This window comes from Bufo gargarizans, unplaced genomic scaffold, assembly GCF_014858855.1.
Source record: "Bufo gargarizans isolate SCDJY-AF-19 unplaced genomic scaffold, ASM1485885v1 fragScaff_scaffold_573_pilon, whole genome shotgun sequence".
NCBI classification, from domain to species: Eukaryota; Metazoa; Chordata; class Amphibia; order Anura; family Bufonidae; genus Bufo; species Bufo gargarizans.
This window is the reverse complement of record NW_025334138.1, coordinates 290540-317676: the sequence shown is the minus strand read 5'-3', so window position 1 is coordinate 317676 and position 27137 is coordinate 290540. Positions and strand designations below refer to the sequence as shown.

The 27137-nt window shown below is 50.4% G+C and overlaps 1 protein-coding gene across 1 annotated transcript in view; it reads left to right on the top strand.

Annotated features, from left to right (window-relative positions):
• The first annotated feature begins 304 nt into the window (after positions 1 to 304).
• MAPKAPK3 (MAPK activated protein kinase 3) overlaps positions 305 to 27137 on the top strand; it is a 38337-nt gene continuing 11504 nt past the window's right edge. The window contains exon 1 of the mRNA XM_044273275.1: positions 305 to 593. Coding sequence (XP_044129210.1) covers positions 399 to 593 — 195 coding nt within the window. The 5' untranslated portion in view covers positions 305 to 398. The remainder of the gene's footprint in view (positions 594 to 27137) is intronic.

Here is a 27137-nt window from a genome sequence, read left to right as displayed (position 1 = left end):
TTTCCCAGACTTCTGCAGGCGGATCTGCCGAGTGAAGCACCCAGCACCCAGCACCCATCAGTGTGTAGAGAATATATATTTAAAGGGACAGTAAACCTGCGCTCTTACCAACCTCGCACTGGAGGGTTTAGTGCCCTTAAATACAATAAATCGCCAGTGGGATCGTTGGGATTGAAATAATCATATTTCCTAAAATGACGGAGCTGTAGATGGGTGACAGCCCAGTGGCAGAGAAGGGGTTAACCCCCGGCCCGCTCCTCCCCGCTGTACAGTCTCCTCCTCTGCTCTCCCTCCCTTGTGGAAGAGCAGATTTACTGTGGGAGTCACAGTCACCAGGACTTTAGCACCGAGCTGTCGCCATGAGGCTGCTGCTTGCTGGAGCGTCTTAAGTGGGCAGCATGGAGGAAAATGCCAACGTGCAGGAGCCGGAAAAAGACAGCACCCCGAGCCTGGCACAGACCACAAAGTATGACATAAAGCGCCACGCCATCACTGATGACTACAAAGTGTCCAAACAGGTGCTGGGCCTGGGCATCAATGGCAAAGTGTTGCAGTGCTACCGCCGAGACAGCGGGCAGAAGTGCGCACTGAAGGTAAGTGACCAGGATGAGCGTCTGTGCCCACCGCCAGGGCAGACTGTGCCAGCCCCCGGAATGAGAGCGGCTACTAAGATGTGGCTGCCACGGCCATTTATACTAAACAGCCTGCTACAATGGAGATTAAGGTGTGTCCAGAGGTGAGTGGCAGCTCCGGGGAAGTGGCACAGGTTTCTTCATGCTTCTTGGTTACAGAATGGCACCAAGGAACGGGCAGACCCTGTGATTGGTCAGTCATAGTCAGCTGGGAGGTGCACACCATTAAAGAACACTACAGTCATCCTCTCCCCTGAAATGGCTGATAACAGGGGGCAATAGACTGTATTCTCCTGTATTACAGTCATCCTCTCCCTTATAATGGCTGATAACAGGGAGCAATAGACTGTATTCTCCTGTCCTACAGTCATCCTCCCCCCTGAAATGGCTGATAACAGGGGGCAATAGACTGTATTCTCCTGTCCTACAGTCATCCTCTCCCCTGAAATGGCTGATAACAGGGAGCAATAGACTGTATTCTCCTGTCCTACAGTCATCCTCTCCCCTGAAATGGCTGATAACAGGGAGCAATAGACTGTATTCTCCTGTCCTACAGTCATCCTCTCCCCTGAAATGGCTGATAACAGGGAGCAATAGACTGTATTCTCCTGTCCTACAGTCGTCCTCTCCCCTGAAATGTCTGATAACAGGGGGCAATAGATTGTATTTTCCTGTCCTACAGTCATCCTCTCCCCTGAAATGGCTGATAACAAGGGGCAATAGACTGTATTCTCCTGTCCTACAGTCATCCTCTCCCTGATATGGCTGATAACAAGGGGCAATAGACTGTATTCTCCTGTCCTACAGTCATCCTCTCCCTGATATGGCTGATAACAGAGGGCAATAGACTGTATTCTCCTGTCCTACAGTCGTCCTCTCCCCTGAAATGGCTGATAACAGGGGGCAATAGATTGTATTCTCCTGTCCTACAGTCATCCTCTCCCCTGAAATGGCTGATAACAGGGGGCAATAGACTGTATTCTCCTGTCCTACAGTCATCCTCTCCCCCTGAAATGGCTGATAACAGGGGGCAATAGACTGTATTCTCCTGTCCTACAGTCATCCTCTCCCTGATATGGCTGATAACAGGGGGCAATAGACTGTATTCTCCTGTCCTACAGTCATCCTCTCCCCTGAAATGGCTGATAACAGGGGGGCAATAGATTGTATTCTCCTGTCCTACAGTCATCCTCTCCCCTGAAATGGCTGATAACAGGGAGCAATAGACTGTATTCTCCTGTCCTACAGTCATCCTCTCCCCTGAAATGGCTGATAACAGGGGGCAATAGACTGTATTCTCCTGTCCTACAGTCATCCTCTCCCCCTGAAATGGCTGATAACAGGGGGCAATAGACTGTATTCTCCTGTCCTACAGTCATCCTCTCCTCTGAAATGGCTGATAACAGGGGGCAATAGACTGTATTCTCCTGTCCTACAGTCATCCTTCCCCCTGAAATGGCTGATAACAGGGGGCAATAGACTGTATTCTCCTGTCCTACAGTCATCCTCTCCCCTGAAATGGCTGATAACAGGGAGCAATACACTGTATTCTCCTGTCCTACAGTCATCCTCTCCCCTGAAATGGCTGATAACAGGGAGCAATAGACTGTATTCTCCTGTACTACAGTCATCCTCTCCTCTGAAATGGCTGATAACAGGGGGCAATAGACTGTATTCTCCTGTCCTACAGTCATCCTCCCCCTGAAATGACTGATAACAGGGGGCAATAGACTGTATTCTCCTTTCCTACAGTCATCCTCCCCCATGAAATAGCTGATAACAGGCGGCAATAGACTGTATTCTCCTGCCCTACAGTCATCCTCTCCCCTGAAATGGCTGATAACAGGAGGCAATAGACTGTATTCTCCAGTCCTACAGTCATCCTCTCCCCTGAAATGGCTGATAACAGGAGCAATAGACTGTATTCTCCTGTCCTACAGTCATCCTCTCTCCTGAAATGTCTGATAACAGGAGCAATAGACTGTATTCTCCTGTCCTACAGTCGTCCTCTCCCCTGAAATGGCTGATAACAGGGGGCAATAGACTGTATTCTCCTGTCCTACAGTCGTCCTCTCCCCTGAAATGGCTGATAACAGGGGGCAATAGACTGTATTCTCCTGTCCTACAGTCATCCTCTCCCCTGAAATGGCTGATAACAGGGAGCAATAGACTGTATTCTCCTGTCCTACAGTCATCCTCTCCCCTGAAATGGCTGATAACAGGGGGCAATACACTGTATTCTCCTGTCCTACAGTCATCCTCTCCCCTGAAATGGCTGATAACAGGGGGCAATAGACTGTATTCTCCTGTCCTACAGTCATCCTCCCCCCTGAACTGGCTGATAACAGGGGGCAATAGACTGTATTCTCCTGTCCTACAGTCATCCTCTCCCCTGAAATGGCTGATAACAGGGGGCAATAGACTGTATTCTCCTGTCCTACAGTCATCCTCTCCCCCTGAAATGGCTGATAACAGGGGACAATAGACTGTATTCTCCTGTCCTACAGTCGTCCTCTCCCCTGAAATGGCTGATAACAAGGGGCAATAGACTGGCACAGTAAAGAGAGCAGATAGCAGGCGTACTGTCCCTTTAATGGAAATAAACTCTGACTACAGTTAAAGGGGAACTACTCTCATGCTGACTAATATATCAAGGTTGGAGTCGTTATGTGGAGAACATTCCAGCAGTGTCTGGTGATCACTTCCTCATCGTCCTCGATTATCACCACTATCATCCTTCATACTTATTCGTCCACGGCTTCCCCATTGGTGACACATGGAGATCGTCGGGCCCAAGCCACATCCTGAGTCGAGCAAGACATTTGCTTGCTGTCAGTGAATGGCAACCTTGATTGCTTACATCTAGGGACTGTCCACTTTGCATCTCTGGGGGTTTGCTACAGTGTACGAGGCCATGATATCAGGACATGGCAGAACCTGTTCCCAGTGTTATTACAGCTGCTGCCTTTTCCAGCAAGGGTAATATGTCAGATATTTGAAAGGGCGTGCTGGGAGTTGTAGTTCACCAGCCAGTGTGGCAATAGCTTTAGCCTGCTGCTGCATGTTCCCTGGGGCTGGTTGTGGGCGCAGTCGTTGTGACCGAGGGCGTGTTACACCCGCTGCACAGGTGTGCTGCCCTGGAATGTGTCTCCAGAAGGAGGCGAGTGTGGACAGGACGCAGACGGGGAGCGCGTGGCACCATGACCAGACGTGACCGTAGTCCTGTGGAGACAGATGGCGGGCGTCTGCGGATTTTACCCCTATACGTTTCCGGTGATAAGCCGCCACATGATGGAGGATTGGAGAATTTGCAGCGCGCCCATTTTTACTTGCTCATGTTTTCTGCTACATGGGAATGACGTTTTCAGAACCCGGCCCCGTGTATGGCGCTGCCAATTGCTGCACATTTGTGGTGCAAAATCTGCGGCAAATCCACCCCATTCAGCATCAGCACATACAAAGTATCTCCCAAAAGTGAGTACACCCCTACATACAGTATCTCACAGAAGTCAGTGCACCCCTACATACAGTATCTCACAGAAGTCAGTGCACCCCTATATACAGTATCTCACAGAAGTCAGTGCGCCCCTATATACAGTATCTCACAGAGGTGCGTACACCCCTATATACAGCATCTTACAGAAGTGAGTACACCCCTATATACAGTATCTCACAGAGGTGCGTACACCCCTATATACAGTATCTCACAGAAGTCAGTGCGCCCCTATATACAGTATCTCACAGAGGTGCGTACACCCCTATATACAGTATCTCACAGAAGTCAGTGCACCCCTATATACAGTATCTCACAGAGGTGCGTACACCCCTATATACAGTATCTCACAGAAGTCAGTGCGCCCCTATATACAGTATCTCACAGAAGTCAGTGCACCCCTATATACAGTATCTCACAGAAGTCAGTGCACCCCTATATACAGTATCTGACAGAAGTGCGTACACCCCTATATACAGTAACTGTCAATAGTGAGTGCACCCCTGTATACAGTATCTCTCACATGTCAGTGCACCCCTGACATTTTTGTAAATGTCTTATTATATCTCTTCCTGGCACAGCACTGACGATCTGACCCTGTGATATGATGTACAGTAGTCAGTGTGCAGCTTGTATAACGGTGTAAATTGGGCGCCATTTAATGTTTAAACGACAGCCAACGTGATGCAGTGTGCGGCGTACGGACCCCCACCCCTGTAACCTCTGCAGCAATGCTGGCAGCACTCATACAACCTCTGGATATAACGCTGAGCACTGACAGGCTGACCCCCCACCCCTGTAACCTCTGCAGCAATGCTGGCAGCACTCATACAACCTCTGGATATGACACTGAGCACTGACAGGCTGACCCCCCCACCCCTGTAACCTCTGCAGCAATGCTGGCAGCACTCACACAACCTCTGGATATGACGCTGAGCACTGACAGGCTGACCCCCACCCCTGTAACCTCTGCAGCAATGCTGGCAGCACTCATACAACCTCTGGATATGATGCTGAGCACTGACAGGCTGACCCCCCACCCCTGTAACCTCTGCAGCAATGCTGGCAGCACTCATACAACCTCTGGATATACGCTGAGCACTGACAGGCTGACCCCCACCCCTGTAACCTCTGCAGCAATGCTGGCAGCACTCATACAGCCTCTGGATATGACGCTGAGCACTGACAGGCTGACCCCCCACCCCTGTAACCTCTGCAGCAATGCTGGCAGCACTCATACAGCCTCTGGATATAACGCTGAGCACTGACAGGCTGACCACCACCCCTGTAACCTCTGCAGCAATGCTGGCAGCACTCATACAACCTCTGGATATGACGCTGAGCACTGACAGGCTGACCCCCCACCCCTGTAACCTCTGCAGCAATGCTGGCAGCACTCATACAACCTCTGGATATGACGCTGAGCACTGACAGGCTGACCCCCACCCCTGTAACCTCTGCAGCAATGCTGGCAGCACTCATACAACCTCTGGATATGACGCTGAGCACTGACAGGCTGACCCCCCACCCCTGTAACCTCTGCAGCAATGCTGGCAGCACTCATACAACCTCTGGATATGATGCTGAGCACTGACAGGCTGACCCCCCACCCCTGTAACCTCTGCAGCAATGCTGGCAGCACTCATACAACCTCTGGATATAACGCTGAGCACTGACAGGCTGACCCCCCACCCCTGTAACCTCTGCAGCAATGCTGGCAGCACTCACACAACCTCTGGATATGACGCTGAGCACTGACAGGCTGACCCCCCACCCCTGTAACCTCTGCAGCAATGCTGGCAGCACTCATACAACCTCTGGATATGACGCTGAGCACTGACAGGCTGACCCCCACCCCTGTAACCTCTGCAGCAATGCTGGCAGCACTCATACAGCCTCTGGATATGACGCTGAGCACTGACAGGCTGACCCCCCACCCCTGTAACCTCTGCAGCAATGCTGGCAGCACTCATACAACCTCTGGATATGACGCTGAGCACTGACAGGCTGACCCCCCACCCCTGTAACCTCTGCAGCAATGCTGGCAGCACTCATACAACCTCTGGATATGACGCTGAGCACTGACAGGCTGACCCCCCACCCCTGTAACCTCTGCAGCAATGCTGGCAGCACTCATACAACCTCTGGATATGACGCTGAGCACTGACAGGCTGACCCCCCACCCCTGTAACCTCTGCAGCAATGCTGGCAGCACTCATACAACCTCTGGATATGACGCTGAGCACTGACAGGCTGACCCCCCACCCCTGTAACCTCTGCAGCAATGCTGGCAGCACTCATACAACCTCTGGATATGACGCTGAGCACTGACAGGCTGACCCCCCACCCCTGTAACCTCTGCAGCAATGCTGGCAGCACTCATACAACCTCTGGATATGACGCTGAGCACTGACAGGCTGACCCCCCCACCCCTGTAACCTCTGCAGCAATGCTGGCAGCACTCATACAACCTCTGGATATGACGCTGAGCACTGACAGGCTGACCCCCCACCCCTGTAACCTCTGCAGCAATGCTGGCAGCACTCATACAACCTCTGGATATGACGCTGAGCACTGACAGGCTGACCCCCCACCCCTGTAACCTCTGCAGCAATGCTGGCAGCACTCATACAACCTCTGGATATGACGCTGAGCACTGACAGGCTGACCCCCCACCCCTGTAACCTCTGCAGCAATGCTGGCAGCACTCATACAACCTCTGGATATGACGCTGAGCACTGACAGGCTGACCCCCCACCCCTGTAACCTCTGCAGCAATGCTGGCAGCACTCATACAACCTCTGGATATGACGCTGAGCACTGACAGGCTGACCCCCCACCCCTGTAACCTCTGCAGCAATGCTGGCAGCACTCATACAACCTCTGGATATGACGCTGAGCACTGACAGGCTGACCCCCCACCCCTGTAACCTCTGCAGCAATGCTGGCAGCACTCATACAACCTCTGGATATGACGCTGAGCACTGACAGGCTGACCCCCACCCCTGTAACCTCTGCAGCAATGCTGGCAGCACTCATACAACCTCTGGATATGATGCTGAGCACTGACAGGCTGACCCCCACCCCTGTAACCTCTGCAGCAATGCTGGCAGCACTCATACAACCTCTGGATATGACGCTGAGCACTGACAGGCTGACCCCCACCCCTGTAACCTCTGCAGCAATGCTGGCAGCACTCATACAACCTATGGATATGACGCTGAGCACTGACAGGCTGACCCCCCACCCCTGTAACCTCTGCAGCAATGCTGGCAGCACTCATACAACCTCTGGATATGATGCTGAGCACTGACAGGCTGACCCCCCACCCCTGTAACCTCTGCAGCAATGCTGGCAGCACTCATACAACCTCTGGATATGACGCTGAGCACTGACAGGCTGACCCCCACCCCTGTAACCTCTGCAGCAATGCTGGCAGCACTCATACAACCTCTGGATATGACGCTGAGCACTGACAGGCTGACCCCCCACCCCTGTAACCTCTGCAGCAATGCTGGCAGCACTCATACAACCTCTGGATATGACGCTGAGCACTGACAGGCTGACCCCCCACCCCTGTAACCTCTGCAGCAATGCTGGCAGCACTCATACAGCCTCTGGATATGACGCTGAGCACTGACAGGCTGACCCCCACCCCTGTAACCTCTGCAGCAATGCTGGCAGCACTCACTACAACCTCTGGATATGACGCTGAGCACTGACAGGCTGACCCCCCACCCCTGTAACCTCTGCAGCAATGCTGGCAGCACTCATACAACCTCTGGATATGACGCTGAGCACTGACAGGCTGACCCCCACCCCTGTAACCTCTGCAGCAATGCTGGCAGCACTCATACAACCTCTGGATATGATGCTGAGCACTGACAGGCTGACCCCCCACCCCTGTAACCTCTGCAGCAATGCTGGCAGCACTCATACAACCTCTGGATATGACGCTGAGCACTGACAGGCTGACCCCCACCCCTGTAACCTCTGCAGCAATGCTGGCAGCACTCATACAACCTCTGGATATGATGCTGAGCACTGACAGGCTGACCCCCACCCCTGTAACCTCTGCAGCAATGCTGGCAGCACTCATACAGCCTCTGGATATGACGCTGAGCACTGACAGGCTGACCCCCACCCCTGTAACCTCTGCAGCAATGCTGGCAGCACTCACACAACCTCTGGATATGATGCTGAGCACTGACAGGCTGACCCCCACCCCTGTAACCTCTGCAGCAATGCTGGCAGCACTCATACAGCCTCTGGATATGACGCTGAGCACTGACAGGCTGACCCCCACCCCTGTAACCTCTGCAGCAATGCTGGCAGCACTCACACAACCTCTGGATATGACGCTGAGCACTGACAGGCTGACCCCCACCCCTGTAACCTCTGCAGCAATGCTGGCAGCACTCACACAACCTCTGGATATGACGCTGAGCACTGACAGGCTGACCCCCACCCCTGTAACCTCTGCAGCAATGCTGGCAGCACTCATACAACCTCTGGATATGACGCTGAGCACTGACAGGCTGACCCCCCCCCTGTAACCTCTGCAGCAATGCTGGCAGCACTCATACAACCTCTGGATATGACGCTGAGCACTGACAGGCTGACCCCCACCCCTGTAACCTCTGCAGCAATGCTGGCAGCACTCATACAACCTCTGGATATGACGCTGAGCACTGACAGGCTGACCCCCACCCCTGTAACCTCTGCAGCAATGCTGGCAGCACTCATACAACCTCTGGATATGACGCTGAGCACTGACAGGCTGACCCCCACCCCTGTAACCTCTGCAGCAATGCTGGCAGCACTCATACAACCTCTGGATATGACGCTGAGCACTGACAGGCTGACCCCCCACCCCTGTAACCTCTGCAGCAATGCTGGCAGCACTCATACAACCTCTGGATATGACGCTGAGCACTGACAGGCTGACCCCCCACCCTGTAACCTCTGCAGCAATGCTGGCAGCACTCATACAACCTCTGGATATGACAGCTGAGCACTGACAGGCTGACCCCCCACCTCTGTAACCTCTGCAGCAATGCTGGCAGCACTCATACAGCCTCTGGATATGACGCTGAGCACTGACAGGCTGACCCCCACCCCTGTAACCTCTGCAGCAATGCTGGCAGCACTCATACAGCCTCTGGATATGACGCTGAGCACTGACAGGCTGACCCCCACCCCTGTAACCTCTGCAGCAATGCTGGCAGCACTCATACAACCTCTGGATATGACGCTGAGCACTGACAGGCTGACCCCCCACCCCTGTAACCTCTGCAGCAATGCTGGAAGCACTCATACAACCTCTGGATATGACGCTGAGCACTGACAGGCTGACCCCCCACCCCTGTAACCTCTGCAGCAATGCTGGCAGCACTCATACAACCTCTGGATATGACGCTGAGCACTGACAGGCTGACCCCCACCCCTGTAACCTCTGCAGCAATGCTGGCAGCACTCATACAACCTCTGGATATGACGCTGAGCACTGACAGGCTGACCCCCACCCCTGTAACCTCTGCAGCAATGCTGGCAGCACTCATACAACCTCTGGATATGACGCTGAGCACTGACAGGCTGACCCCCACCCCTGTAACCTCTGCAGCAATGCTGGCAGCACTCATACAACCTCTGGATATGACGCTGAGCACTGACAGGCTGACCCCCACCCCTGTAACCTCTGCAGCAATGCTGGCAGCACTCATACAACCTCTGGATATGACGCTGAGCACTGACAGGCTGACCCCCCACCCCTGTAACCTCTGCAGCAATGCTGGCAGCACTCATACAACCTCTGGATATGACGCTGAGCACTGACAGGCTGACCCCCACCCCTGTAACCTCTGCAGCAATGCTGGCAGCACTCATACAACCTCTGGATATGACGCTGAGCACTGACAGGCTGACCCCCCACCCCTGTAACCTCTGCAGCAATGCTGGCAGCACTCATACAACCTCTGGATATGACGCTGAGCACTGACAGGCTGACCCCCACCCCTGTAACCTCTGCAGCAATGCTGGCAGCACTCATACAGCCTCTGGATATGACGCTGAGCACTGACAGGCTGACCCCCCTACCCCTGTAACCTCTGCAGCAATGCTGGCAGCACTCATACAACCTCTGGATATGACGCTGAGCACTGACAGGCTGACCCCCCACCCCTGTAACCTCTGCAGCAATGCTGGCAGCACTCATACAGCCTCTGGATATGACGCTGAGCACTGACAGGCTGACCCCCACCCCTGTAACCTCTGCAGCAATGCTGGCAGCACTCATACAGCCTCTGGATATGACGCTGAGCACTGACAGGCTGACCCCCCACCTCTGTAACCTTCTGCAGCAATGCTGGCAGCACTCATACAACCTCTGGATATGACGCTGAGCACTGACAGGCTGACCCCCACCCCTGTAACCTCTGCAGCAATGCTGGCAGCACTCATACAGCCTCTGGATATGACGCTGAGCACTGACAGGCTGACCCCCCACCCCTGTAACCTCTGCAGCAATGCTGGCAGCACTCATACAACCTCTGGATATGACGCTGAGCACTGACAGGCTGACCCCCCCCCCCCCTGTAACCTCTGCAGCAATGCTGGCAGCACTCATACAGCCTCTGGATATGACGCTGAGCACTGACAGACTGACCCCCCACCCCTGTAACCTCTGCAGCAATGCTGGCAGCACTCATACAGCCTCTGGATATGACTGAGCACTGACAGGCTGACCCCCATCCCTGTAACCTCTGCAGCAATGCTGGAAGCACTCATACAACCTCTGGATATGACGCTGAGCACTGACAGGCTGACCCCCCACCCCTGTAACCTCTGCAGCAATGCTGGCAGCACTCATACAGCCTCTGGATATGACGCTGAGCACTGACAGGCTGACCCCCTACCCCTGTAACCTCTGCAGCAATGCTGGCAGCACTCATACAGCCTCTGGATATGACGCTGAGCACTGACAGGCTGACCCCCCACCTCTGTAACCTCTGCAGCAATGCTGGCAGCACTCATACAACCTCTGGATATGACGCTGAGCACTGACAGGCTGACCCCCCACCCCTGTAACCTCTGCAGCAATGCTGGCAGCACTCATACAACCTCTGGATATGACTGAGCACTGACAGGCTGACCCCCCACCCCTGTAACCTCTGCAGCAATGCTGGCAGCACTCATACAACCTCTGGATATGACACTGAGCACTGACAGGCTGACCCCCCCACCCCTGTAACCTCTGCAGCAATGCTGGCAGCACTCATACAGCCTCTGGATATGATGCTGAGCACTGACAGGCTGACCCCCCACCCCTGTAACCTCTGCAGAAATGCTGGCAGCACTCATACAACCTCTGGATATGACGCTGAGCACTGACAGGCTGACCCCCCACCCCTGTAACCTCTGCAGCAATGCTGGCAGCACTCATACAACCTCTGGATATGACGCTGAGCACTGACAGGCTGACCCCCCACCCCTGTAACCTCTGCAGCAATGCTGGCAGCACTCATACAGCCTCTGGATATGACGCTGAGCACTGACAGGCTGACCCCCCACCCCTGTAACCTCTGCAGCAATGCTGGCAGCACTCATACAGCCTCTGGATATGACTGAGCTCGTACGCTCCGCTTCTCTGGTCGGCCATAGTGAGGCCGGTTCTGATGGAATCTGTCTTGCTAAAACATTGTATAGTCTGGGCCTCCGCTCTGCAGCTCAGTGTCAGGGTGTCGGCCATCTTTATGTAGCGGAAGGAGCCTTTTCTTCAGATCCTCGGAGAGTTCTTGGCCATGAGGAGCTGAACGTCCAGTGACCAGTGCGAGAGCGATAACACCAAATATACCGCACCTTCCGCCATTCACGCCTGAGACCTTGTAACACTAACGAGTCACATGACACCGGGGAGGAAAATGGCTAATTGGACATTCTCACTTTGGGGTGCACTCACTTTTGTTGCCAGCAGTTTAGACATTAATGGCTGTGACCAGTTATTTTGAGGGCACGCCCAATTTACACTGTTACACAAGCTGCACACCAACTGCTTTACATTGTATCAAAGTGTCAGATCTTCAGTGTTGTCAGATGAAAATATTTACAAACATGTGAGGGGTGCACTGACTTTTGGAGATACTGTACATGTACAGCACACACCGCACCAGTCCAGTAATCCGGCCACACAGCAGAGGACACCCCCTCCCTGTAATACCAGGATGTAACAATGTATCATATGTTATGAACCATCAGCAGCGCGGAATCCTCATCATGTGATGTTCTCATCCGTTCTATTAGGAGAGCAGTGATGTCACCGCTGTCACATGAGCGGGAAAATGTCCCAGAGTGCAATGTGGCCTGACAGTATACAGACATATGCTTATATATACCCCCTGTAGACATACTGTGGGGATTCGCTCTGGTAGTTCGGATAAGCGGGTGCAGTACAGAGGCAAAATACAAGTTCATAATTCAAACTTCAGGGCTTATTCACACATGATGCCAAAAACAAGACATCACTTTGGCAGTGTCGGGGTTACTTCACACCCAATGGCAAGTTAATATAACAAAAGTCACCTCGATGGCAGTTCTGCCTCAGAAAGTCCAAATACAGGCTTTAGGCGGCCTGTTCCCTGGACACACGGGTCTCCGCTCTCCAGCCCCTCACAGGCCTCAGATCCCAGCACACAGACATGGCTTATTAGCCCAGCTGCCTATTTAAGGACAACCATGTGCTGCCAAAACCCGGACCAGCACTTAAAATCCGGCCCGGCATTTGACCTCACCTGGCTGTAAATCAGCCCAGTAGCACATACTGGGAGGAAAATACCTGTTTTCCCAGATCAAACCTCTCACTGTGTCACAATACACAGACATATACTTATATATACCCCCCATACACATACACAGACAAATATTATATATACTCCCATATACATACACAGACATATATTATATATACCCCCCGTACACATACACAGGCATATACTTATATATACCCCCCATACACAGGCATATACTTATATATACCCCACATACACAGACAAATATTACATATACTCCCATACACATACACAGACATATACTTATATATACCCCCCCCCTGTACACATACACATACAAATATTATATATACCCCCCATACACATACACAGACAAATATTATATATACCCCCCATACACATACACAGACAAATATTACATATACCCCCCCCTGTACACATACACAGACACATACTTATATATACCCCCGTACACATACAAATATTATATATACCCCCGTACACATACACAGACATATACTTATATATATTTCATTTGATTCAACTTTATTGTCATTACACATGTAAATACAGGGTAACGAAATACAGTTTGCATCTAATCAGAAGTGCAAAGGGCAGCAAGTGAGTTATATACAGATAAGGAGAGAGTAGAAAGTAGGAATAGTTATGTACAAATCTGTTAAGTAAACATGTGCTTAAATGGACTGATCCATTATTGGGGATCAAAGGGAATAAAACTTAACATTTAATGGTAATAAGATTAGAATAAATGGCACAAAAAAGGATACAAAAATTAGACAAGCCCAGATGGGCCAAAAACAATTGCACGACAATACACCAGTGTAAATAATGGAACGTTCTCACCCGGATGGTTGATAGACGGACAGGTCTATATGGACAGAGCCTGGTTGGTGATGCCTCAGGGGAGAAGTCCGGTTCTTGAAGGGTGGTGGTCACTGGGGAGCGTGCATTAAGGATGGTACCGAAAATTGCTAGATGATAGGCAAGGTCGGGAAAATTAGTCCCTTATGTGTCCCTAATAGAAGGGGGAGGGGGCTAGTAGACCCTACCTACCTATACGGAGTGCTGTTGGCCGACAGCCCCTGACTCTATACCCCTTGACTTGGGCCCCACAGCGACCGCACTACGCTTTAAAGCGCTTCTTCTATGTGCCCAGACAGCCCACTGGCTTGCCAGCACTTGCGGTCCTACTGTTAGGATTTTTTTGTTGTCCGGTCCCACTGGCCTGGCCACCGTACCCTGAGCTCGAATAGGCCCCACTGGACCGTTCTTTAGTGTCTACTAGCCATTGTCTTGGCTTAATGACTTAGCTCCTATACTTGTAGCCAGCCCTTCTAGCCCGTCTGGCTACTAGTATTGCTCATTTTACAGGTGCTACTTTGCCTGTCACCCTGTATTTTTTTATGTCCCCTGATGAGTTTTTCCAACTGAAATGTGACACGTCGGGACACCTATAGGGCATATTAGGGACACCGGCCCATACCAGGATTAGGTATCCGGACGAGGTCGCTCCTTGCGGAGCAAGCACTCCGTATAGGTAGGTAGGGTCTACTAGCCCCCTCCCCCTTCTATTAGGGACATATTAGGGACTAATTTTCCAGACCTTGCCTACCATCTAGCAAATTTCGGTACCATCCTTAATGCACACTCTCCAGTGACCACCACCCTTCAAGAACCGGACTTCTCCCCTGAGGCATCACCAACCAGGCTCCTGTCCATATAGACCTGTCCGTCTATCAACTATCCGGGTGAGAGCGTTCCATTCTTTACACTGGTGTATTGTCGTGCAATTGTTTTTGGCCCATCTGGGCTTGTCTAATTTTTGTATCCTTTTTTGTGCCATTTATTCTAATCTTATTACCATTAAATGTTAAGTTTTATTCCCTTTGATCCCCAATAATGGATCAGTCCATTTACTCCATATATTTTGGGATTACTTTGGTCAAGGCTCCAAGCTAGACCCGTGCACTTTTTGTATTCTAAACATGTGCTTATATCGCTATATAGAGAGCAAATATACAGATGTACTGATGTATACATATATGCAGATATACAGATAAACTGTTCTATTGCTATACAGATGGCAAATATACAGATGTACTATGTACAGTTATACAGATGTGCTATGTATACAGATGTACTATGTACAGTTATACAGATGTGCTACGTATACAGATGTACTATGAACAGTTATACAGATGTGCTACGTATACAGATGTACTATGTACAGTTATACAGATGTGCTATGTATACAGATGTACTATGTACAGTTATACAGATGTGCTATGTATACAGATGTACTATGTACAGTTATACAGATGTGCTATGTATACAGATGTACTATGTACAGTTATACAGATGTGCTATGTATACAGATGTACTATGTACAGTTATACAGATGTGCTATGTATACAGATGTACTATGTACAGTTATACAGATGTGCTATGTATACAGATGTACTATGTACAGTTATACAGATGTGCTATGTATACAGATGTACTATGTACAGTTATACAGATGTGCTATGTATACAGATGTACTATGTACAGTTATACAGATGTGCTATGTATACAGATGTACTATGTACAGTTATACAGATGTGCTACGTATACAGATGTACTATGAACAGTTATACAGATGTGCTACGTATACAGATGTACTATGTACAGTTATACAGATGTGCTATGTATACAGATGTACTATGTACAGTTATACAGATGTGCTATGTATACAGATGTACTATGTACAGTTATACAGATGTGCTATGTATACAGATGTACTATGTACAGTTATACAGATGTGCTATGTATACAGATGTACTATGTACAGTTATACAGATGTGCTATGTATACAGATGTACTATGTACAGTTATACAGATGTGCTATGTATACAGATGTACTATGTACAGTTATACAGATGTGCTATGTATACAGATGTACTATGTACAGTTATACAGATGTGCTATGTATACAGATGTAAACAGATCTGCAGAATGCTATGAATATGGCTCCAGAAGTGGAAGAGCAGCGCCATGGACAGACTGTCATAGTGTCAGTACGTGCTATACGGAGACTTGCGCTATGACAGTGTCCTAACTATAGCAGTCACCAATGTGAACAAACCGTGAATGTTGAGAATGAATGACAGTCGTGATCATGGTCATGGGAGGGAGGAGAAGTGTAGCTATAGGGGGTGCAGAGGTAGCAGTCGCTACCGGGCCCAGGAGCCTGAGGGGCCCAAAGACCCTTGTGCTGCATAAGACACTGGCATTATAGAAAGTGCATACTGGTCAATTTACACCTCTGCCTGTAGGGAAGGGGTTAGGGTAAGAATTTGGCAGGAGGGGGCGCCCTTTCAATGTTTGCCTCAGGCAGCAGGAAGGCTACGTGCTCCCCTGTCCCTTGCCATCAAGCACCGAGGGACGGGGGCCCACGCTGAACTCTTGCACCAAGGCCCATGAGCTTTTAGCTACGCCCCTGGGAGGGAGGAGGAGTGTAGAGGGTTAAGTGAGTGTGGAGTGTGGGGAAGAAGCTGTTCCTAAACCTGCTGGTTTTAGTCTGAAGGTTCCTGTAGCGACTTCTGGAGGAGTTTATTGGCAGGACGAGAGGAGTCCCTAAGAATGATGCGTGCCCGACGTAGACATCTCTTCTTGTGAACATCCTCAATGGCGGCGAGTGGCGCCCTGTGATGCGTTGGGCGGTTTTCACCACCCGCTGCAGGGCCTTGCAGTCACAAACAAAGCAATTCCCACCCCAGACTGTGGCACAGTTGGTCAGGATGCTCTCTATCGCACAGCAGTAGAAGTTACCCAGTATGTCAGCAGACAGGTGGTTTTTCTTCAGTGTCCTCAAGAAAAAGAGGAGCTGATTTGCCTTCTTCACCAGGAACTTGAAGCTGGAAACACGTTCAACAGCCATGGATGGGGTCATGGGTGTTCCTATTCTCCTTCCTGAAGTCCACAATGAGCTCTTTTGTCTTGCTGGTATTCAGGAGCAGGTTATTGTCAGCGCACCACACAGCTAGATGCTTCACCTCCTCCCTGTAGTCAGACTCATCATTGTCAGGGATGAGACCGATCACCGTGGTGTCATCTGCAAACTTGATGATGGAGCTGGATCCATACCTAGGCCTGTAGTCATAGGTGAGAAGGGAGTAGAGGAACGGGCTCAGCACGCAGCCCTGTGGAGTAGAGGAACGGGCTCAGCACGCAGCCCTGTGGAGTAGAGGAACGGGCTCAGCACGCAGCCCTGTGGAGAAGAGGAACGGGCTCAGCACGCAGCCCTGTGGAGTAGAGGAACGGGCTCAGCACACAGCCCTATGGAGAAGAGGAACGGGCTCAGCACACAGCCCTATGGAGAAGAGGAACGGGCTCAGCACACAGCCCTGTGGAGTAGAGGAACCGGCTCTGCACACAGCCCTGTGGAGTAGAGGAACCTGCTCAGCACACAGCCCTGTGGAGGAGAGGAACAGGCTCAGCACACAGCCCTGTGGAGTAGAGGAACGGGCTCAGCACACAGCCCTATGGAGAAGAGGAACGGGCTCAGCACACAGCCCTGTGGCGTAGAGGAACCGGCTCTGCACACAGCCCTGTGGAGTAGAGGAACCTGCTCAGCACACAGCCCTGTGGAGGAGAGGAACAGGCTCAGCACACAGCCCTGTGGAGTAGAGGAACGGGCTCAGCACACAGCCCTATGGAGAAGAGGAACGGGCTCAGCACACAGCCCTGTGGCGTAGAGGAACGAGCTCAGCACACAGCCCTATGGAGAAGAGGAACGGGCTCAGCACACAGCCCTGTGGAGTAGAGGAATCGGCTCTGCACACAGTCCTGTGGAGAAGAGGAACGGGCTCAGCACACAGCCCTATGGAGTAGAGGAACGGGCTCAGCACACAGCCCTATGGAGAAGAGGAACGGGCTCAGCACACAGCCCTATGGAGTAGAGGAACCTGCTCAGCACACAGCCCTGTGGAGAAGAGGAACGGGCTCAGCACACAACCCTGTGGAGAAGAGGAACGGGCTCAGCACACAGCCCGGTGGAGAAGAGGAACGGGCTCAGCACACAGCCCTGTGGAGTAGAGGAACGGGCTCAGCACACAGCCCTGTGGAGAAGAGGAACGGGCTCAGCACACAGCCCTGTGGAGTAGAGGAACAGGCTCAGCACACAGCCCTGTAGAGAAGAGGAACGGGCTCAGCACACAGCCCTGTGGAGAAGAGGAACGGGCTCAGCACAAAGCCCTGTGGAGAAGAGGAACGGGCTCAGCACACTGCCCTGTGGAGTAGAGTAATGGGCTCAGCACACAGCCCTGTGGAGTAGAGGAACGGGCTCAGCACACAGCCCTCTGGAAAAGAGGAACGGGCTCAGCACACAGCCCTCTGGAAAAGAGGAACCTGCTCAGCACACAGCCCTGTGGAGAAGAGGAACGGGCTCAGCACACAGCCCTGTGGAGAAGAGGAACGGGGTCAGCACACAGCCCTGTGGAGAAGAGGAACGGGCTCAGCACACAGCCCTGTGGAGAAGAGGAACGGGCTCAGCACACAGCCCTGTGGAGAAGAGGAACGGGCTCAGCACACAGCCCTGTGGACTAGAGGAACAGGCTCAGCACACAGCCCTGTGGAGTAGAGAAACAAGCTCAGAACACAGCCCTGTGGAGTAGAGGAACGGGCTCAGCACACAGCCCTGTAGAGTAGAGGAACGGGCTCAGCACACAGCCCTGTGGAGTAGAGGAACGGGCTCAGCACACAGCCCTGTAGAGTAGAGGAACGGGCTCAGCGCACAGCCCTGTGGAGTAGAGGAACGGGCCCAGCACAGCCCTGTGGAGTAGAGGAACAAGCTCAGCACACAGCCCTGTGGATTGCCAGTGTTGGGTGTGATGGTGGTGGAGCAGTTATTTCCTCACATAACATGCTGAGGTCTGTGGGTCAGAAAGTCAATGATCCAGTTACAGATAGGGTTGCTGATTCCAAGATCCACATGTTTAGTGATCAACTTGGAGGGAATGAATGTATTGAATGCTGAGCTGAAATCAACAAGCACGCTGGTACTACTGCCTGGGCAAGTGACAGGTTAAAGATGGCGGTGAAGACCCCTGCGAGCTGCTCAGCACATGCTCGAAGCACACGTCCAGGAATTCCGTCAGGGTCAGCAGCCTTGTGAGCGTTGATGCTACTCAGTGCATTATGGACATCTGTGATGGTGAGGGTGAAGGTATGGCGGTCATCAGAGGGTAGGGCTTTGGTAAACATTTCCTTATTGTCCTTGTCAAAACGAGCGTAGAAGTCATTTAGCTCATTGAGGGAGGACACAGTCATGGCTGTCTGTGTGGAATTGCTGAGCTTATAGTGGCCTTAATGCCCAGCCACATGCGTCGTGGTTCGGAGTGGACAAAGTGTTCCCCCACCTCCAGCTTGTAGCTGTGCTTGGCCTTCTTGATTGCCGTCTTCAGGTCTGCCCTGGACGTACTGTAGGCCGGAGCCTCACCAGATCTGAAGGCAATGTCACGTGCCTTCCTTCCTTGGTCATCCATGGTTTCTGATCTGGGTACATTGTGATCTGCTTTTCTGTGGTAACATTGTCTGTTGTGGTGTTGATGTACTCCAGTACTGAGTGGGTGTAAGAGTCCATGTCAGTGTGAGAACCACAGGTGGCCTGAGAGGTAAACATGCTCCAGTCCGTGTCTTTAAACCTGTCCTGGAGTACAGAACCTACCCCCGCTGGCCACACTTTGATTGTCGTCACTGATGGTTTCACACAGTTGATAATCGGCGAATACTTGGGGGTGAGAAACAAGAAAAGGTGATCGGACTGTCCCGGGTGGGCGTTGTCTTGTAGGCCCCAGCAATGTTTGTATAGACGTGGTCCAAGGCCTTATCCCCTCTGGTCTGGCAGGAGACATGTTGATGAAATTTAGGTAGCACTGACTTTAGGTTGAAGTCACCGCTACAATAAATGCAGCCTCAGGGTGTGCCGATTGTTGTTTGCTGATGACCGCGTGGAGTTCGTTCATCGCAAGCTTGGCATTATGGGATATCTGCAGCAGTTATCATAGTGGAGGTGGACCACCTCGGCAGATACAACGGCCTACACTGAACCACGAGATCCTGTAGGTCGGCTGAAAAGTGTCTCCAACAATGACAGAGCTCGTAGACCAACATCACTGCACAGTCCTCCGCCTCTCACCGGAATCATCTGCTATTCTGTCCCCCCGGAGAGCGCGGCGTCCGACCAGCTCGACCGCACTGTCAGATATTCCGCTTGTAGCCATGTTTCCGTGAGTTTCTTGACATTACAATCTATTAGTGTCCTGTTGTCAGTGATCCATAGTCGTACCTCGTCCGTTTTGTTCACCAGGGACCGCACATAGGCAAGGAAGGTGCTGGGTAAAGAAAGCTGGTGCGGTGAGCCTTAGCTGCTAGCCCGCCGCGCTTCCCCGCCTTTGTTTGTGGTCCCTGCGCCGTCTTCGAGCACTTCCGGACGGCCGAGTAGTCGGCGAAGCGTCGGGTGTTCTTATTTCAGGGGTGAGTCGAAGGTTGCTGATAAAACAGTCGGCGGCGTCTGGTCCTATATCCAAGAGCTTCTCTGAGCGAACAGGAATAACGCTCCGAACCGGCCAGATGTGAGGAGCCGCTGAGCCGCGCCTGGTGCACGCGCCGCCATCTTATTGTGTGGTCCCAAAGACCCTTGTAGTGGGAGCAGATGTATGTGCTTCCTCCCTCCTCACTAGCCTCAGCCACAAGATGTACCCCGTATACACAGACATATATATACCCCCGTATACATACAGACATATATATACCCCCGTATACATACACAGACATATATATATACCCCCGTATACATAGACATATATATATATATATATATATATATACCCCCTGTATATATACACAGACATATACTTATATATACCCCCGTATACAGACATATATATACCCCCGTATACATACACAGACATATATATATACCCCCGTATACATAGACATATATATATATATATACCCCCTGTATATATACACAGACATATACTTATATATACCCCCGTATACATACACATATATATACCCCCGTATACACAGACATATATATACCCCGTATACATACAGACATATATATACCCCCGTATACATACACAGACATATATATATACCCCCGTATACATAGACATATATATATATATATATATATACCCCCTGTATATATACACAGACATATACTTATATATACCCCCGTATACATACAGACATATATATACCCCCGTATACACAGACATATATATACCCCGTATACATACAGACATATATATACCCCCGTATACATACACAGACATATATATATACCCCCGTATACATACAGACATATATATACCCCCGTATACATACAGACATATATATACCCCCGTATACATACACAGACATATACTTATATATACCCCCTGTATACATACAGACATATATATACCCCCATATACATACACAGACATATACTTATATATACCCCCATATACATAGACAGACGTATACTTATATATACCCCGTATACATACACAGACGTATACTTATATATACCCCGTATACATACACAGACGTATACTTATATATACCCCCGTATACATAGACAGACGTATACTTATATATACCCCCGTATACATACACAGACATATATATACCCCGTATACATACACAGACATATACTTATATATACCCCCGTATACATAGACAGACGTATACTTATATATACCCCTGTATACATACACACACTTATACTTATATATACCCCCGTATACATAGACAGACGTATACTTATATATACCCCTGTATACATAGACAGACGTATACTTATATATACCCCGTATACATACACAGACGTATACTTATATATACCCCCGTATACATAGACAGACGTATACTTATATATACCCCCGTATACATAGACAGACGTATACTTATATATACCCCTGTATACATACACAGACGTATACTTATATATACCCCCGTATACATACACAGACGTATGCTTATATATACCCCCGTATACATACACAGACATATGCTTATATATACCCTCGTATACATACACAGACGTATACTTATATATACCCTCGTATACATACACAGACGTATACTTATATATACCCTCGTATACATACACAGACGTATACTTATATATACCCCCGTATACATACACAGACGTATACTTATATATACCCCGTATACATACACAGACATATACTTATATATACCCCCGTATACATACACAGACATATGCTTATATATACCCTCGTATACATACACAGACGTATACTTATATATACCCCCATATACATACACAGACATATACTTATATATACCCCCGTATACATACACAGACGTATACTTATATATACCCCCGTATACATACAGACATATGAACAGGCGCTGGGCCCGGTTTGTGAGTTCTGAGTGTAAACATGGTGGAACCGAGGGGAGAGACGAGCAGGACGCCTTATATTTGGGTCAGAGATTAATATCTCTCAGCTAACAGGTCATGCTGAGACTTGTAGTTCAGCAGCAGCTCTGATGTCATCAGCCTCTCTGTCCTCCTATGTCAAGTCTTATCTGATCCTGGGAATGCTGGGTGACATCTGCTGACCATGAGGCGCCCAGGACCCATTACTGGCAGTACATGTAGTGAGGCGTCCCGTGCCTCGTGCCTCAGTCATATCACTGTTTTGATGGCTCATGTGACACCGGAGTTCCTGGCATTAGTTCTCACCCAGAGGTGGGGGGGGGGGGAGGCTGCAGTAACCGGAGCCGGGCAGCGGGTGAAGGGCACACATATCCAGCACTTTCAAAAGTCACTTACTGAAAGTGCCCCCCCCCCGTTCCTGAGACCACCTGGCTCTTAAAGGGTAACTCCACTCATTGAAATCTCCCACTCAGCAGAGGTCCCCGGGACTTGTCGTATGGGGTTCACCTTCCCTGGCAGTAGTCAGGAATGAGGTTGTCAGGACATGAAACATGGCAGCGGAGGACCCCGCTTACAGTATGAGGCCTTGCCCTGATGGCATTCCCCAGGTGGGGGAGGGGTGAGCCCGCTGACGGCCACTGTTGACACGCAGAAGGTGTCGTCACAGTGTGAAATCCCCGAGGCGTTTGCACACGGCGGGGTCATTCCGGCCTCCATATCACACCTGCTGAATCGTCGCATTTCCTCAGATTAGAGGCTTGAGTCACCAGCTTAATGATTATCCGATGCGCAGGACGCGGGGGAGGGGAGGACCTGCTGCTGCAGCGTGAAACACCGAAGAATGAGGCAGGGACACTTACCTCGCTCAGCTACAGTGTCTGCTGGGAGAGTGAGGTAGTCTGAGACACGCCCCCTGACTCATGATTGGTTCAGGCAGCTGCTCTCTCCCTCCCCCGCAGATCTACCTCCTCCGATTGGCTGCTGTGTATAACACAAATTTATCACAGGCTCAGGAGCCATCAGCACAGGGAGGACACGACAGCGCAAAGAGGAGGAGCCCGGGGATTGTAGTACTGAAGGCGCAGAACAGTGAGCGCAGCTCTGGAGTATAATACAGGATGGAACTCCGGGTCAGTACAGGATAAGTAATGTATGTATACAGTGACTGCACCAGCAGAATAGTGAGTGCAGCTCTGGGGTATAATACAGGATGTAACTCAGGATCAGTACAGGATAAGTAATGTATGTACACAGGGACTGCACCAGCAGAATAGTGAGTGCAGCTCTGGAGTATAATACAGGATGTAACTCAGGATCAGTACAGGATAAGTAATGTATGTACACAGTGACTCCACCAGCAGAATAGTGAGTGCAGCTCTGGAGTATAATACAGGATGTAACTCAGGATCAGTACAGGATCAGTAATGTATGTACACAGTGACTGCACCAGCAGAATAGTGAGTGCAGCTCTGGAGTATAATACAGGATGTTACTCAGGATCAGTGCAGGATAAGTAATGTATGTACACAGTGACTGCACCAGCAGAATAGTGAGTGCAGCTCTGGAGTATAATACAGGATGTAACTCAGGATCAGTACAGGATAAGTAATGTATGTACACAGTGACTGCACCAGCAGAATAGTGAGTGCAGCTCTGGAGTATAATACAGGATGTAACTGAGGATCAGTACAGGATAAGTAATTTATGTACACAGTGACTGCACCAGCAGAATAGTGAGTGCAGCTCTGGAGTATAATACAGGATGTAACTCCGGATCAGTACAGGATAAGTAATGAATGTACACAGTGACTGCACCAGCAGAATAGTGAGTGCAGCTCTGGAGTATAATGCGGGATGTAACTCAGGGTCAGTACAGGATAAGTAATGTATGTACACAGTGACTGCACCAGCAGAATAGTGAGTGCAGCTCTGGAGTATAATACAGGATGTAACTCAGGATCAGTACAGGATAAGTAATGTATGTACACAGTGACTGCACCAGCAGAATAGTGAGTGCAGCTCTGGAGTATAATACAGGATGTAACTCAGGATCAGTACAGGATAAGTAATGTATGTACAGTGACTCCACCAGCAGAATAGTGAGTGCAGCTCTGGAGTATAATACAGGATGTAACTCAGGATCAGTACAGGATAAGTAATGTATGTACACAGTGACTGCACCAGCAGAATAGTGAGTGCAGCTCTGGAGGATAATACAGGATGTAACTCAGGATCAGTACAGGATAAGTAATGTATGTACACAGTGACTGCACCAGCAGAATAGTGAGTGCAGCTCTGGAGTATAATACAGGATGTAACTCAGGATCAGTACAGGATAAGTAATGTATATCCTTTAAAGGCACAGTACACCTGCAGTCTGTGAATGTTTAATGTCCCCTTTGATTAGACATTGCAGGCTGTAGTGTCCATTAATGAGAAATCTTGATCCCATTGTTATTGCCCTCTACATGTGACGGATATCAGCCGCTCCTCTTATAACGCTCCAGCACTGATATAACCTCCAGAGACATTACATCCTATGTGACTGATATCAGCCGCTCCTCTTATAACGCTCCAGCGCTGATATAACCTCCAGAGACATTACATCACATGTGACTGATATCGGCCGCTCCTCTTATAATGCTCCAGTACTGATATAACCTCCAGAGACATTACATCACATGTGACTGATATCGGCCGCTCCTCTTATAATGCTCCAGTACTGATATAACCTCCAGTGACATTACATCACATGTGACTGATATCAGCCGCTCCTCTTATATCGCTCCCGCGTGGTATTGATTGTTCTGCTGCCGTTCTGACAAACACCTTTTTATAGAATTAATTCCAGTAATTTCCTTCATAGCAACAGAAGGAGGCATCTTGTTGTCGGCCGCGGTGGGGGTTGGGCGGGCGCTGCGGAGACAAGAAGGACGGAGATGTTTTTTTCGCTTTTGTCTTCGCTGTTTTATAACCCTGACCCGTGTGTTATATTTATCTCGGAGCAGCGCACCTGTATCCGCGCAGATGCTGAGTCACTCCTCCCTCTTCACCCACATTGATTGCAGAGATTTCCGGTACAGGCCTGAGCCTTTAGGTCCTCTGTACCCTGATGCCTCTGCTCTGTGCCCGTCACTGCACTGATCACCCATCCACTGTGCAATAGTTTACCACCCTCACCCACAGAGCACTCCCCAGTGCTGCACCTATGTCTCCTCTCTGTGCCAGTCACTTAACCAATACCGCTACCCTGTGCCAGTCCCTGCACCAATGTCTCCAGCCTGTGCCAGTCCCTGCACCAATGTCTCCAGCCTGTGCCAGTCCCTGCACCAATGTCTCCAGCCTGTGCCAGTCACTGCACCAATGTCTCCAGCCTGTGCCAGTCCCTGCACCAATGTCTCCAGCCTGTGCCAGTCCCTGCACCAATGTCTCCAGCCTGTGCCAGTCCCTGCACCAATGTCTCCAGCCTGTGCCAGTCCCTGCACCAATGTCTCCAGCCTGTGCCAGTCCCTGCACCAATGTCTCCAGCCTGTGCCAGTCCCTGCACCAATGTCTCCAGCCTGTGCCAGTCACTGCACTGGTTACCCATCCACTACGGAATACCATCTCTATATATACCGCCCTACCCACACTCTGTGATCCAACACTAACATCCTCCATAATCTGAGCCTCCCACTGCAGTCTCCTGGACTTCTCCTGAGCTGCACCAGTTCTCTGGAATGTGATACCCTGGACAATAATCCCCAACATCCTCGGGTTAAATGTGCCCTAAAAACACATCTGTCTAGAGAGAGCGATCAAATCCCCTGATGTGTCTGATCTCTGCACTACTCCTCGGACCCCGGACCCTGCATCCAGCAGTGACCCCCACATTCCCCGCACACCCATACCCAGCATACCTGCACATAGACAGATACCGACTGCACAGCTTAACGTGTACTCTCCTGGCTCCTCATAGACTGTAAGCTCTTGTGACCAGGTCCTCGCTCCTCTATCTCCTCATAGACTGTAAGCTCTAGTGACCAGGTCCTCACTCCTCTATCTCCTCATAGATTGTAAGGTCTTGTGACCAGGTCCTCACTCCTCTATCTCCTCATAGACTGTAAGCTCTTGTGACCAGGTCCTCGCTCCTCTATCTCCTCATAGATTGTAAGCTCTGGTGACCAGGTCCTCACTCCTCTATCTCCTCATAGACTGTAAGCTCTTGTGACCAGGTCCTCACTCCTCTATCTCCTCATAGACTGTAAGCTCTTGTGACCAGGTCCTCACTCCTCTATCTCCTCATAGATTGTAAGCTCTTGTGACCAGGTCCTCACTCCTCTATCTCCTCATAGACTGTAAGCTCTTGTGACCAGGTCCTCGCTCCTCTATCTCCCCATAGACTGCAAGCTCTTGTGATCAGGTCCTCACTCCTCTATCTCCTCATAGACTGTAAGCTCTTGTGACCAGGTCCTCACTCCTCTATCTCCTCATAGACTGTAAGCTCTTGTGATCAGGTCCTCACTCCTCTATCTCCTCATAGATTGTAAGCTCTTGTGACCAGGTCCTCACTCCTCTATCTCCTCATAGATTGTAAGCTCTTGTGACCAGGTCCTCGCTCCTCTATCTCCTCATAGACTGTAAGCTCTTGTGACCAGGTCCTCACTCCTCTATCTCCTCATAGATTGTAAGCTCTTGTGACCAGGTCCTCACTCCTCTATCTCCTCATAGATTGTAAGCTCTTGTGACCAGGTCCTCGCTCCTCATAGATTGTAAGCTCTTGTGAT